The 14,329-nt window shown below is 43.9% G+C and overlaps 1 protein-coding gene across 4 annotated transcripts in view; it reads right to left on the bottom strand.

The window, feature by feature from the left end:
- The window catches only part of LOC311442622 (tropomodulin-2), a 34,338-nt gene extending 23,880 nt beyond the window's left edge, over positions 1 to 10,458 (bottom strand). The window contains exons 1-2 of one of the 4 annotated variants that reach the window (XM_084532044.1): positions 10,398 to 10,458; positions 292 to 497 (exon numbers count right to left, since the gene is read on the bottom strand). In XM_084532044.1, the coding sequence (XP_084388170.1) occupies positions 292 to 417 (126 nt within the window). In that variant the 5' untranslated portion in view covers positions 418 to 497; positions 10,398 to 10,458. Of the gene's footprint in view, positions 1 to 291; positions 735 to 1,456; positions 1,617 to 9,962; positions 10,063 to 10,397 lie in introns of those variants that run through there. The other 3 variants (XM_084532046.1, XM_084532043.1, XM_084532045.1) reach the window with 3 other exon arrangements.
- Between the last annotated feature and the right edge of the window lie 3,871 nt (positions 10,459 to 14,329).

Genomic DNA, 14,329 nt, shown 5'->3' with positions numbered 1-14,329 from the left:
ATAGCAGCCATAAAAAGCTTCTCAGCATGCTGCAGTATACAAACATGATTAAAGATTTAGACTGCAGACAGGCTTGTGTCTAAACAGACAAGGGATAGAGAAAGCATGGTGACTCGTACAAAAGCAAGTAGCACATCACAGCAGAAATGAAACCAAAATGTCCCTAGCTGAGCTGCTCACCCTTTAGAGAACGCTGCCGCTCCTATAACAGTACGAATCAAAATGCTGCAGTGTGTGGCATTTATAATGAACAGCTTCTGCACTGGAAGCCTTCTGACCCCCACTACTAACCTCAGGATCAAGGTCATCAAGAACATGCTCTAGCTGTTTCAGTTCATCCTCCGAGAGTTTGCTGAGTATTTCGTCTTCATTGATATTCTTGTATTTCTCCAGCTCTTTTCGGAAAGGCAGAGACATGTCTCCTGCTGCACTGCTCAGCTGACGCTTTTCAGGATTTCAACCATGCAGGAGGATGGAGCTTCTTGCGGTTTCACTCACTGTTAACAATAAAGCATTATGAATATCTCCAGTTAGCAGACACAGTCCTGAAGAGCCTGCATGCTGAGAGCCACATTTACACTTTATTAACGAAAACAAAGCAGCAAGATGTTCTGGCTCTGCTGAGGGAGCGTGGGGATGCGCTGGGCTGTGCAGCAGTATCCGAGGGGTGGGAAGGGATGGCACGGTTTGCTCGGGAGCTTCACATGTGCAGTGGCAAACAGAAGCTTTGAGACCTACATAAGAAAAAAACGGAAGCTTATCCTTTTCCACAGAGATAAATGTTTTATTTAATTTGCTTAGAAACAGCAGTATCTACTTGTTCTTTTGGCTAATGGCATGAAAAGCATCAGAGGAAAGAGGCAGAGTCACAGAAAACAGTCCAGCTCTGCCAAATGTTATGCCTGAGGTATACAATCTTACTACAGCTTTGCTGTAGGCTAAAAGCCTACATCAAAAGTCACATCATCTTGGCAGGCTTTCTGGTAAATTTTGGCTACCTAAGCAGCTTTAGACTATGGTGGTTTGCAGTGCTGTTTCAGAAACTGTGGCTACGAGTGGCGGTGCTTCTCATCAAAATAGGTCTTGCAGCGGGGATATGCTACTTAGAGCTCAAAGGATCACTTGTCATTCATGTGGGCACAACAGTTAGTCATTGTCACATTTTTTGTCATGTGACAAAGAACTCTGTTTTTACTCCCTTTTTTTTTTCCTCTCCAGAATCAATTTTAGAGTTAGAATCTGCTGTAAGTGGATGGAGTGAAAGAGAATTAATGCATAACCAGGCACAGCATCAGCTGCAGAGTTTAAATGTGATCCAGGCCCTCCCAAGTCTGCCCAGCTCCTCACCCCAGCATCAGATCTCTCCCAGTTACACACAGTTTGCTCTGCAGTTTTACAGCTTAGTTTTTGCAGGCACAAATTTCAAAGATATGGAAACCAGCCAACTGGCACTTACATACGGCTTATCTAACAACCAGAATTTCCTTTGGCCAGGTCTTCCTTCAGTTGTCATAAGCTAACAAAATCCATGCAGGTTCTGTCACTCTTCATATGAGCTGGAAGCCTGATCTTTGGTTTTCCTTTTATTCAAAATCCAAACAAAAATGATACATTTACTTACAGATTCATGATTAAAATATTGAATATTGTAGCGTATATCATTATCTTATTTATCATAAGACTAGATAACAGCAGCCTATAGAAAAGGAAGAGAATAACTCGTAGAATTAGATTTGAAAAATTTGGAATTACATGAATACCACAAGGTATAATGAGCCTTCCCTTGAAATACCCAAACATGATATCCCAGGCACAAGCATTATTTTCCCTATAGAGGGAAACTTTTGCCTTATTGCTGCTCTACGTATTATCTCTGTTTTCACAGAGATAATTATTGCTGCTCTACGTATTATCTCTGTTTTCACAGCATGCCACTATTGTCAGGCCATCCCAAACGTCATGGTAGAATTCAACAGTTCTTTAAATTGTGAGTTTCCTTCTGGAAGTCAGTCAGCTATGATGTTTTTCACTGTTACAGTAGTTGAGAAAAAATCTTATATTATCAAAATTCTATGATATGTGATGAGTGAGCTATATTTTGGGGGAAAAAAAAACAGTGAAAAGAGATATTTCTACGTACTTGGTGCTAAATGAGAACACAAGTTCTACATGCGTTCAATGAATCCAACTTGTTATCAAAACTACTTGTTAAAAAATGAAAGTATTTTAATTAAAAGTGAGCAGTATATTTTTTTAAACTGTAAAAAATTCAGATGCAGTACAGCACTTGTGTACTAAAGCATTAGGCGCCTTCTCAAAGTTTCTGTGGATAAACTCATTAAACACACAGCATTTCAGCTAGCAGTCATTAACAGGGCTGAAAAGTTTCTTTGAGGGGATTAGAGCTCCTTAAAACTCTGCTTAATGGTTTAAATGTTTATTTTATTGCAGTTTAATTGCATCCCTGGTAAAGACAGAAATGTAATCCCGAGGTTGGGTTCATTACATGGGAGGGCAGGAGCACACCGAGGATGCCCATTACCAGCAGCTCTCCCCAGGCTCTAGGGCATTGCTCAGGCAAATCGAGGAAAGCAGCTATGAAAGGTTTTTTCTGGCATCAACTAGACCTTGTATGGAATGGCTTCTGTGAAAAGGTTTGCAAAACTGAATCTTGATGCTAATGGCTATTTACTGCAGAGTAGGATTCGTTTCTTACTTTGTGAACTCTTTAAGTGCTTAGCCACAAAGGGAAGCATGTCAGGAGATGCTTTTCAGTGTGTGATAGTTCTCAATACCATAACTGCTTCCTTTTAATCATTAGGGAGAGAAGATATGTGACCACGCGCAGCAAGGTTGCCCAAAGAGTAGTATAAGCCCTGACACGAGGTGTAGCAGCCTGCCTCCTCTCTCGGTACGAAGCACTGTGCTGGAAAACCCTTCTTAACATCAGTGCTGCACGGAAGAGTTCCAATTCATGCTTTTCTTCCAAGCGTATGTTTGTGACAGAAATTCCTGTGATATTTTCCCTTTCACAACTGAACCTAATTCTTCAGTGACTGAATAAAAGCAAAAGACACCACTTAGGGAGTTTCTTTGTCCCCAATCCCTGCAGGTAGCAAAGCTTTTCTGGAGCTTGCCCCTTGCGCTACAGGCCGCTGGCAGCGCTGCTGAAATGCCAGCCATCTCTGCGCAGCCTTCACGCTTCCTGTCGACCTTTCACCACCACCACTTTATCAGAAACCAAGGGAATAAGATAAATGTAACAAGTCAGCATCAATCAGTCTGGAAAGGAAATGCTGCAGTCTTGAGTTGACATACCCTGGAAATTGCACTCTAATGCTATCTCTGATGCTATCTCTGCCTTCCTAATTGGATTCCCTACTGTTAATTTTTTGTATGTAAACAGGGCCATATGCTGTCTGTGCTGCTCCTTAGTGTGCTTTGACTTTTGTGAGTGTGCACACACTGTTTAGTTTTTACAGATTATATCCACTGGGCTTCTTTTGTTATGGTTACTGCATGACACAAACATACTCCAAACTGAAAGAAGCAATTGTAAGCAACCAACAACTCCTAGCCACTGTTATTTTGTGTCTGCAAAAGCAGATCAGGCGTCCCACAAAGAGATGTTCAACCTAGTTGCAGAGGCAATGTGCTGGTGAATGTGGCCCTGCACTAGGGACACTGAGGGAAGCAGAATGAGGGCCATAGGTAAGACTGTGGAAGAGTGAATACAGAGAGCATGAAATAGAGGAGCACAGATTCTGTTTGCTTTTTCCATTTAGTTTCAGTACTGAACAGCAGTATACCATGGGCTCAAGTACCCGCTGTCACACTGCAAAGCATGCTGCTCGATGCCCAACAGGTGAAGTTGATGCTGACTCGGGATAGCACAAAATTAAGTAGTAGCACTTCTGCTAATTGTGTGCTACTTTTAAATCTCTGTGGAGCACAGATGCTTCACAGTGAGCTTCAAAGACTCCATTGGTGTATTTCTGCCTTTGATTCCTTGTAAGGAAAGAAATACATATTTCTGTTTAATTTGGGGCAGGTTTTTTTTACCCTTGGCTACCATTGTGAGAATTCAAAATATGTTTTCAAAGACAAAAAAGGTGTCATTACTCAGCCTGCATATGATCATTATTGCTGCATGTAGTCAACACCTGCTGTGATATAACTCCTCTTTGCTTTGTTATGCTCTATAAGTAGTTTTTGTTATAATCCTCCCATGCTACTGGAAGGGTTTTCTTGAGTAGCTAGGCTGTAGTTTCTGCTGATACCATAATACTGCCATAATTTCCTACCGCTGATACTGCTATTTCTTTTTTGAGATGGAATCAGTCCTCTGCTAAGTTAATGTCAGATGGACATTAATGGAGTGTTCCCACGCTCATTTGCTTGGATGCCTTGAGAAGAGTTAGGATGACCTCAACTACGTGATGTTCTGTGGACCAGAAGCTAGAAAGGCTCGTGCTTTTTAGAAGACAGGCTGTATACCCAGAAAAACATAGCATCTCAGAGGTCCCATAGTGATGAGAATGCTGTGATACAGATGATGTGAATTCCTAGTTTCTGATAGTGTGTACAAGCTAAGAATAAAGTTACATGGCAATGTGCACTTATTAAGCAGAAAAAGATGCGCTAGATGGGAAATGATCCAAGAGTTATTTTCATTGTTATAGAAAAAAATATTTTTTAAATCAAATTTAAGAAATTTTTCTTCTTAATTCTGCAAATCATGGCAACTGTTACTTAGAAAGGAAGTTCTGATGCATGATCTATTTTGAACTATCTCCATATCCACAGTGACGGCTACTTGTGTTTTGAAAAATATCTCCAAAACTGATCTGTAAATATGGAAAAATCCTTCACTTTCTTTTGTCTCAAGTGGATAAGCACAAAAGTAAGAAACAGGTAGAATAAATCCTAGGTTAAATTGATACTGGAGCAAATGAATAGGATTAGGGCCATTATGATTAAGAGCAGTGTTTATGCAACACAAGCAGATGTTCGGTGGAACTCATGCGATTGTTCTGCACCAGCCAGGCAATGGAGTGCTCCCAACAACATGCCTTAATCCAGTGCCAGGCAGATGATCTCTCTGCTGTCCAGGAACTGCTATGAAAAATAAGGCGAGGCTGTTGAAAGCTGAAACTTAAAAATATATGTATTTTGAGAAATGCTCTGTTATTTGACATATAACTAATGTTTCTTTTTTTATTTTTTACGTAAATGTGAAAAGCAACAAAGAGAGATGCATACTTGGAGATTGTGGTTTGTGGTACAACATTTCATTCTTATTTAGAACTAGGCAATTCCAAAATCTCCGAAGAGCTAGAAAGGGTGCATTAGGTCCAGCATAGCACAGAAGTATGGCAGTGATACACAGTGAAGCATTATGAGACTGAATTTTTTGTGTGTATGGTGAAAATGGTATTAGCTACAGGTCCTGATGTAAATAAGAGGTACTAGAGAGATGAAATAAACTCATGGAGGTAGAAAATGGAGAAGAGAACCACAGAAAAGGATTTGGTCTTCTACAATCCACCCAACGTTTCTTTTTCCATGTCTAACCCAAGACTACAAAAGAGTTTTGTTGGTTTATTTGCTTGCTTCCCTAAGTTAGAATCACTATCTACCAATACAGTTTCTAGGTTTGCAAATCCTGGTCCATAAAGCATTATTTTCCTTTTATCCTGATTTACTATTAGATAAACATGCGAGGTGATTAGATACCCATTTGATACTAAAATTACCACCAAATGCTAGTAGTGTGCTAGCAAGGATGCATTTCTTCTAAAAAATGATGTGTGGTTCCTGGTTTTATCTTTGGCAAACTGTCTCATTACATTTTTATTTGTGTGTTTAAAACCTGTTTGGCAGAAAATGTCACTTTATGTAAATGCTTTTTCTCCCCAGGGCTAATCTAGGGCTAGTTCACATTCTGTTCCTAGCAACCGGTTTAGTCCCATAAAGAGCCTGGTAAATAATTAACAATTATGTTGTCCTAATATTAGACTAGGCCTGAACCTTTAGGATGATCATTCAGTGATCAAAAACTCCATTTCATAATTGGATGAGCCGTTCTGAACCTTGATTATGCTTATGCCTCTCTGTAGTTTACATTGCACTTAGCTTCTTTACTGAGGGACTGACAACTCCTCTTCAAATATAACATGAGACAGTTTGCTTTAATTGGAGTTTGATCATGCCCTTTATAAGAAAATAACCATCATGTAAATTGCAAAATTATCCATGTGACAGTATGGTTATTTACAGAAGATATAAAGGGATGCAGTCCCTTTGATTCAGATAATGTGAGAGGTTTTTCACTGGCAATAAAAGAAAGATGAAACACGAACGCTTCTCCTACTTCAATGCAGAATAAAGTTATTATATAAGTAATTTCTAATTGTTTCTAAAATAACATTAGTGATACTATTCATAACCGTTCAAAACACCAAAGTCCTGGGAAGAAACTAGTTTTCTTTACAATGGCTGATGAGTTTATAACCTGTCTCTAGATGACATTATATTTAGATCATAACCACTAGAATTGTTTCCATATAAAAAATTATAATGACTAATTAGGCACTGACCATATGATAGTCCATGGACCACAAGCAAGTCTTACTAAAATACAGCAACCTTCAAATCACTCAGTTCCTGCCTACAGGAGGACAGGACAACCGTAAGCTCTCCAGATACCGGTGAGATTGCTGACAGAACTTGAGCGTGGTGCTCAGGCACTCCAGTGCTGTGTTAGTGTGAGATATGGGACAGTACAGAAGGGACCTGTCCGTGTGTCGTCCTGTCTCCTCCTCAGAGCTTCTCCGCTGTGGTCTGACAGGGGTGAAGCTTTGGTGATGAAATAACAAAGCCATCATCTTCTATTTCTGCTCATTGCGACTGGTAGCTGCAGAGCTGGAACGGAGGCTTCTTGCATCTTTAGAACTTGAGAGGTCGTTCAGGAAATCCACGCACGGTGGTGCACTGAGGCTGCATCACTGCCTGGGCTGACTGATGGCTACCCCCATCAGCATTCAAACAAAAGGCAGAACTGAGACCTCAACTTCCCTTCACCAGGCATTATATCCAGCAGCTGTTTGACTAGAATGGAGCCCCAGGAAAAAATAAATTCAATTCCTTAGTGGAATTACTTCCTAAAACGCAGTCTGGTAAGCTTTCACTGGATATCTGTGTTTCATTTTAACTACCCCTCATTGTTTTTACACAACTTTTTTTATATATATATAAAACCATAACAATATTAGTTTTTCTAAAATTAAAAACATAAAATAGTTACTTGTCTGAAACTAAGGGTGGTGTAAAGCACTAGCCTGAAAATCCTGGAGAGCAAAATCTTTTTATACAAATTAAATGGACTATGAAGTGGCAGCTCCACCCAAAATTTGTCATCTGTGAGCTTCAGCTCTGATGCGACCAGAAACACCTTGCTGCTGAGCTGTCCAAGTGACTGCTGAGTGCTGGTCACAGGGATCAGATTTAATATCATTGTATTACTGCCAGCAGTGATGCTGGTCTGTTCTACGTGACAGTGTAAGGGCCTGTGTGACAGCAACTGCAAGGAAGCAGCCTCATTTTCTCCTGTGGGGCACGGATGCAATTTTTACTTCTTTCAATACCTTCCAGACTCTGCAGGTCTGATCCTGCCATAGAAGGTGCTGATTTACCTTAGAATAAGTGTCTGTACCTCCTCGGAGCACAGATGTTCCCAGCCCTGTGACACAGCAGCCCATGGCTCTGCGGTCCCCAGACGAACACGGATGAGTCAGTTCCTGGATCATGCACATTACAGTAACCACTGGGATGTTTAGACAGAAGTGTCTGCATCCAGTTAGGTCTCCCCAGTTTGTGCTGTGTGAATTGTCATTCTCGTTGTCAGCACATCTACCATGAATGCAAAGCCAAGCACACGCTGGGTCCGGAATTATCCCCAACATGTGAAAAGGCATCAAGGGGATGCCAAAGGCCAGCTTCTGGTATCCTCACTGACTGCACACGTTTTTCTGGAACCAGCTCTTGTGACACCTTAAACACCATCAACCACACAAAAACCTCTCAATTTCACTGTCCTGTCAGAGAAAAGAAATGCCTTGTTTGAGGTCAAATGGAAAGTCTGTGGAATGACAAAGAATTGAACAGTCTTCCAGATATCATACATTGGGCACCATTTCCTTTCTCTACCTGTCCCTTCTTCCATGGACAGTCTCGTTCCTGTAAGTGGATCTTTAAATGAATGATACACGCCAGGTGAAAGAGTCTCAGAGAGATCCAAAGGCTGGGTTAAGAGCGCACACTGCTGATCACAGGACAAATCATTGATAATGATCACTGTTAGATCATTTCTAAAAAAACTCTTCTTGCATCCTTCCTAAGCTGTTTTTAGTTCTTACTGTGTGCGGAGGACTCATAACTATTTTTTTTTTCCTTGTAGCTGTAAACCAATAATGGAAACCATCTATGGTGCGCATGTTCTGATAGCTGAAACAAATAGAAGGAAACATACCTGAAAATATGCTTTCTATTTTTAGAATAAAACAGATCAGACCAGTCCTGGAAAAGACAACATTACTGTTTGTTTTCACATGTTGGGAACATCAGCAGGAAGAAAGGATGCTGGCTAATACTAAGAGAAGCATTGTTCCACCTGTGCTGACAACAGATAGCAAATAGGGTGCTACTTTTCTATCAGTTCCCTTTTCAGATGCTCTTATTTTAGGACAGCAGCTGGACCTTCAGACCCACCTGTTCCTTGAAATAATCTTAACAAAGAAGAATTTTAAAAGTAAGTATACATATTTTTGTACCATCAAATAATCAAATCATCAAATCCCACTGTTAAACAGAAACCACTGCTACACCTGCATGTTACATTCAATAGATAGAAAGTATGCATTCACCCCACTATGAACCTGACACGTGCAAGTACATGTGGCTAAAGGATGCCGCCTGATGCCTCTTAATGCTAAACCCTGCAGAGCTACCACAGCCTCAGTCAAAAGGGTACCCAGCCACAGGAAAACATCAAACTATGAGATTCAATCAGGAAAAAAACTACAAAAGCTTCAAAAAACTAGAGCTGATCAATAACAGCCAGAATGCACAAACATTGCTTGCTAGAAGTTGTAAAACAGTGGAAATAAAAAATAATAGTTTGGGAAGGGAAGAACAGTTACGCAACAAAAGAGCAAAGTGCAACATTTTGAACAAAATTATTTAGATTGTCAAGATGAGAGAAGCTGTTGGCTAAGTTTGGACAAATCCAGCCAGGCTAAATGAATGGGAGGAAAGATACATGTGGGACTTATGTCAGCAGAGTCACTAAATGCCTCACATAACCTTACTCCTTTTCCACCTAATGGCAAACATTTAAATACCTATATATTTTGGGGCAGTTCAGTTAAGAGCTGCATTGCACACAGCACCACAGCAAAGGCAGTCTGTTAGCTAGCACATGGGCGCAGAATAATACTGAAAAGATGATAAGGTCTTCAGAATAGCAATACATGCATACAAGCTCTACACATCCCTGAATTTGAGTTAATTTTTCTAATAAGGGTATATCCCTCGCAAGGACTTAGCAGAGGCGATATTAAGGCCAGTTGGTCCCAGGTGTTTCTTTCCTATTACACGTTCCTACCTGCAGGGCAGAACAGAGGGAGTTCAAGGGCAATTTCTGGGAATACTCAACCAAAGAGAAGCTTGTGTGTGACGGGGAGCTGACAAGGCTGCACCTTCGTATTTCAAGCACGCGACCCGGTGACTCCCTCTGCCAAACGTTTTCAGAAGCAGAGATGTACGCAGTGCATCACTCATGGTAGCCAAATACCTTGCTTCCAGTTATTTTTAAGTGGTATTTGATATCGTCACCTTTCTGAATTTGTTCCATCCCTAATGCTGTTGCAGTGTTTTCTCATAGGTTTATTATTCCTACTCACAGGGCAGTCACACGCATCCAACCAGTTTCCATTTACGTTCCATTGCTGCGCTCCTCAGATTTCTCTCCACATTTCCCATTGCTCAACGACTGCTTTTTTTTTTTTTTTTTTTTTTTTCCCCTGGCGAGAGGAATTCCCTCCAGGCTTCCACCCGAGCCAAGCCCCGTGGATGAGCAGAGGGGCTCCCGGCGGTCCCGCACCGGGGCTGACCAGGCGGGGCCGTACGGGATGCGCCCACACCGGCTCTGACACACAAAAGACCCGGGCAGGCGAGCAGAAGCTCGCCTTCTTGCCCTATTTCATCGCATCGCTCGCCGGGGATGCTCCGGTGCCGCCGCCCCCGGTGCCGCCGCCCCCGGTGCCAGCCCCCAAGCGCGGTGCCGGTGCCGCCGCCGCCCCGCTCCGCGCCGAGCCCCGCCGCCGCCGCCGCCTTACCCCGACCGTCGCCGCCTCCGCGCCCCTCCGCGCCCGGCGCCGGCGGCAGGTGGGTGCCCGGCGCGGCGGCTGCGCAGCGCGGCCCCGGCCCTGCCGGGCACGCCGGGACTCGTAGTCCGGCCCTTCCGGGGGGCCGCGGACACCGGCCCCGCCGGCCCCGCCGGCCCCGGCTCCCTCCCCGGTGGGTCCCTCCCGGCCCACGCACCCGCCCCGGCCGCGTCGTTCTGCCCCCGGGCTGAGGAGGGGGTCCCGCCCGAGCCTCCTCCCGAGCTCAGGTGTCCCCCAGCCCCTGCCCCCGTCGTGAGGTTCCATAGCCGTGGATGTGCCCCGCTGGGTGCCCCGCTGGGTGCCCTGCCCCTCACACCGCCATGCGCGACCAGGGGAGCTCCCTGCGTGTGAGCTCCCTGCGTGTGGATGCGAGGCCCCGGCAGCTGTAGCGGGTGGCTCTGGTAGCACAGGTAGGCACCAGGCCCTCATCAGCCCAGCCTGCCCCTCGCACGTCCCCTCCGTGACCAGCCACATGGGTCCTGCCACAGAAGACCGCCGGCACCAGCCCCGCATGGCCGCACCTCGCTTCAGGGAGCCCGTTCTGGAGCAGAGGCTCCAGAAGCCCAAAGCCTGCCAGGCTGCGGCCGGGCTGCAGGGCACGGCTGGAGGATGAGGACGATGACGACGAGGATGATGACAACAACTCCTCAGTATCTTCTCCTCCATCTTCCTGAGGGTTCAGAGAGGTCTCTCTGGGTTTCACCCACAGGCCAAAAGGGCAGGAGCACTTGGTGCTCCTCTCCGTTCAAGAAGGACAAGCCACTGCTCTGGCACTTCCTCACAGCCTGGTGCCTCTCTGAGGACAGCTCCAGCCGTATCGTCCTGCGGTGCAGTTTTGGTGTTAGCGTGAGGTGAGAACCTCGTGGAGAACACGTTCATCTTCACACAGCATATAGGAAGAGACCATTCCGATGCTTTTCTTCTCTTCTTTTAATTAGTTTTGACATTCTAATTTATGTTTGGGCTTTGATGCTATACCAGTTAACCAGTGGTTGAGTTCGTGTATGATATATAATATGATTTGAATGTACCTCCTGTAATCAAGTACGTCCCTAATCTAATTTAACAGATTGCCTTTGCAGGACACTATGTTTTAGCTGAAGTGAGGCACTTGGTTCTGAGCATTACATGATGAGTCATGAGCAACAGAAAAGCTATTCCCGTGATTAAAATGTCTTTAAGTTTCATGAAGTGTTGGCAGGAAAACGAGACATTCTCTTGTTACGAAGCAGATGCTGCACTGGAGCTGAATTTTCCTATTAAAAAAAAAAAATACAGCTAAGAAATGTAATGCCTGCAGCTTCACTCCATACCCTGCCAAACACAAACACCTCGGGCACCTGTGTGGGCGTGCGGCAGGAAGCATGTCGCAGGCTCTGCACGTTGTCTTGGGCAGCTCGCCACTGCTAGCCGGGAAGGCACCTGTATCCCCAGTGCAGTGCAGAACACACAGCAGCTCCGAAGGTGTGGTTATCTATGAAACAGATCCATTTAGTCTTTCTTCGCCCTCTCTCCTTACGCTGCAGCCTTCAGATAAAATAGGGCTCGTGTCCATGGCTTTGCCTGGCCCTCCTCAGTACCAGGACTGGCAGGGAACCGTCAAGGAAGTGCTTTGGAATCTGCTGCTCTGTAACCTGGTGCTTCAGGCTGGATGGATCTGTTGGTTTGGGTTTGGGTGGAAGCTTCACAGTGAACGTGGTCAAAGTCAGACATGAGACAGGGAAATGTGGCTTCAGTTGTTAACATGGATTAAACCATCCTGGGGGATTTAATCTTGGTCTGTAGAATCAGGGGTTGAATGAGTTACTCAAATTATTATTATACAAATACTGGTAAAGGGAAACGTACAATATCAACAAAGAACAAAAGTTAACTTTGAGGTGTTTGCTTTTTGATAAACCTCTGTAAGTTTTTTTACTCTATTTTCCTGTCACATCTTACAATGTATTTGTTGAAACTCTCCTCTTGGTTGAAGCCAATGGGAAGGACCCCTCCCATGCTAACTTTTCCTTTTGTATTTGCCTTTTATCAGCTGACAAATTCACTTCCTATTACTTTCTGTTAGAAATCTAACAGTGTAAGACATCCGCAGGGAGCGTAGGGCTTGGCTGGATTGAATTCTTCTCTTCTTTGGCTGTGCGTTCTTCTGTCTTTCTTCCTTTTAGCTCATGCATAGAGTTTGCAATTGAGAAATAAGTAACATGATCAGTCTTTGGCTAAGAAAAGATACAGGTTAGCTGTATGAATGAGACATACAGACAAAAAAATGCAAAATCGTCTTATCCCTGATAGGATTCTTTGCATAGCATTGTGCCTGCCTAGGCCTCCTTGAAATTGGCTGGTTGGAAGAAGAGCAGTGGTGGAGTTAGCACTGTAAGGATACAACACCCATGGGGAGAACTGCTCTAGAACAATTTTTGCTCCACTCTGGGGGGCACCTTCAAGAGCCAGCAGTCCTGTGGGTCCCGAAACAAAGTATTGCCTGGCTCTGCCTCCTCTTTGGCCAGTTTGGTCTGGAGCCATGGCATAGTGCGTGCGGTGCAGAGGTTTGGCGTTTTTCCAGCACTGCCTAAACCAAGCTTACTACCAGCAGCTCACATTGATGTAAATGTTTAACTGGGGCATCCAAAAGCAACTCTCATTTCACTGAACTGTTTGCAGCCTAAATGTGGTCAGTTGCTTTAAATCGTATTTTTTAATATAAAAGCAGAGGGGCAGTTGTGATCTTTTCATCTGATAGCTTTAAAACACAGCTTGTAAGCCTTTGCTTAATTAATTCCTGCTTGAACTGGGGTACATCTTTTAGACAAACATCTGGTCCTGATTACTGTGTTGTGCGTGTTTTTGTTCTCTTCACTGAAAGACCAGCTGTTGATTGAATTCAGTGACCTGTATTTAAAAACTCTCGATTCAATGACTGATCAGCAAGTCTCAGACCCAGGCTAAAGCTAAAATTTGACTCTTGTTTTCATATAAAATTACTGAGTGGTGGTGACATTTCCTGAAAGGGTGTTCAGACAGAAACAACAGGCAATGTGGTCAGCCCCAGTCCGTAAGAGCCTGGTGGTTTGGGCTATAAAGCGCTGGCCAGCAGCATGGCGAGTGGTTGGACTGTAATAGGCTTTAGTTGGACTGTTTTCTAAGGCAGAGTACAGCATACATTAAATAACACTAACTTAAACTCAGCTGATGTTTCAGCCACCCAGTCTTGTTTCTGTGAACCCTTCTATATCCACACATACCACAAATCTCAAAGAAATGCATTTGGGCGCTGTACTTGCTGTGGTAGTGATAGTGATAGTAAATACCTCATCTGTACTGAATAATTTGCGGTGGAACATCTCAAATGGAATCACTTTTTCCATTTTGCGGGTGTGGAAAGCGAGATACAGAACAGATGCTTTTGTCAGCCTGGGGCCCACTTGGTGGCATGCTACAGGGCCAGGAAAACAAGCCTCAAGCCTTGAGACTCCAAAAAGCTGAAAGGCGAGAGGAATCGCCTGAGGGCATGACAAGGGCTGCGTCTCAAGAACCAGCGCAAAACTCTGTCCTTTCCTACCACTGGAAGGAACATGATTTCTTCACTCATAATTTGTTTCAGTCTGAGCTGGGCCACTCTCATAAAGTTTATCTAGGAGAGAGGGTCCAGGTGTTGCTTTTAATTTTTACGTAGTCTACAGACAGTATCCTTCCTGTCTATATCCCGTGTCAGTTCCCAGGCAGGAAAGTATTTACGTGCTGGGCCATATACACTGAATCCGTGTTCTTCATTTGTACCACATCAGCACTGGAGTAAGTAAATATATTATGATTTAATCAGTTTAGGATTATGTCTGAGGCTTTGCATATCTCTTTTCCTGCCAGGCATAGCACAGCTCAGTGAA

This window comes from Aythya ferina (genome assembly GCF_964211825.1).
Source record: "Aythya ferina genome assembly, chromosome: 11".
Taxonomy (NCBI): Eukaryota; Metazoa; Chordata; class Aves; order Anseriformes; family Anatidae; genus Aythya; species Aythya ferina.
Note: the sequence above shows the minus strand (reverse complement) of the source record. Positions and strands in the feature narration are given on the sequence as shown.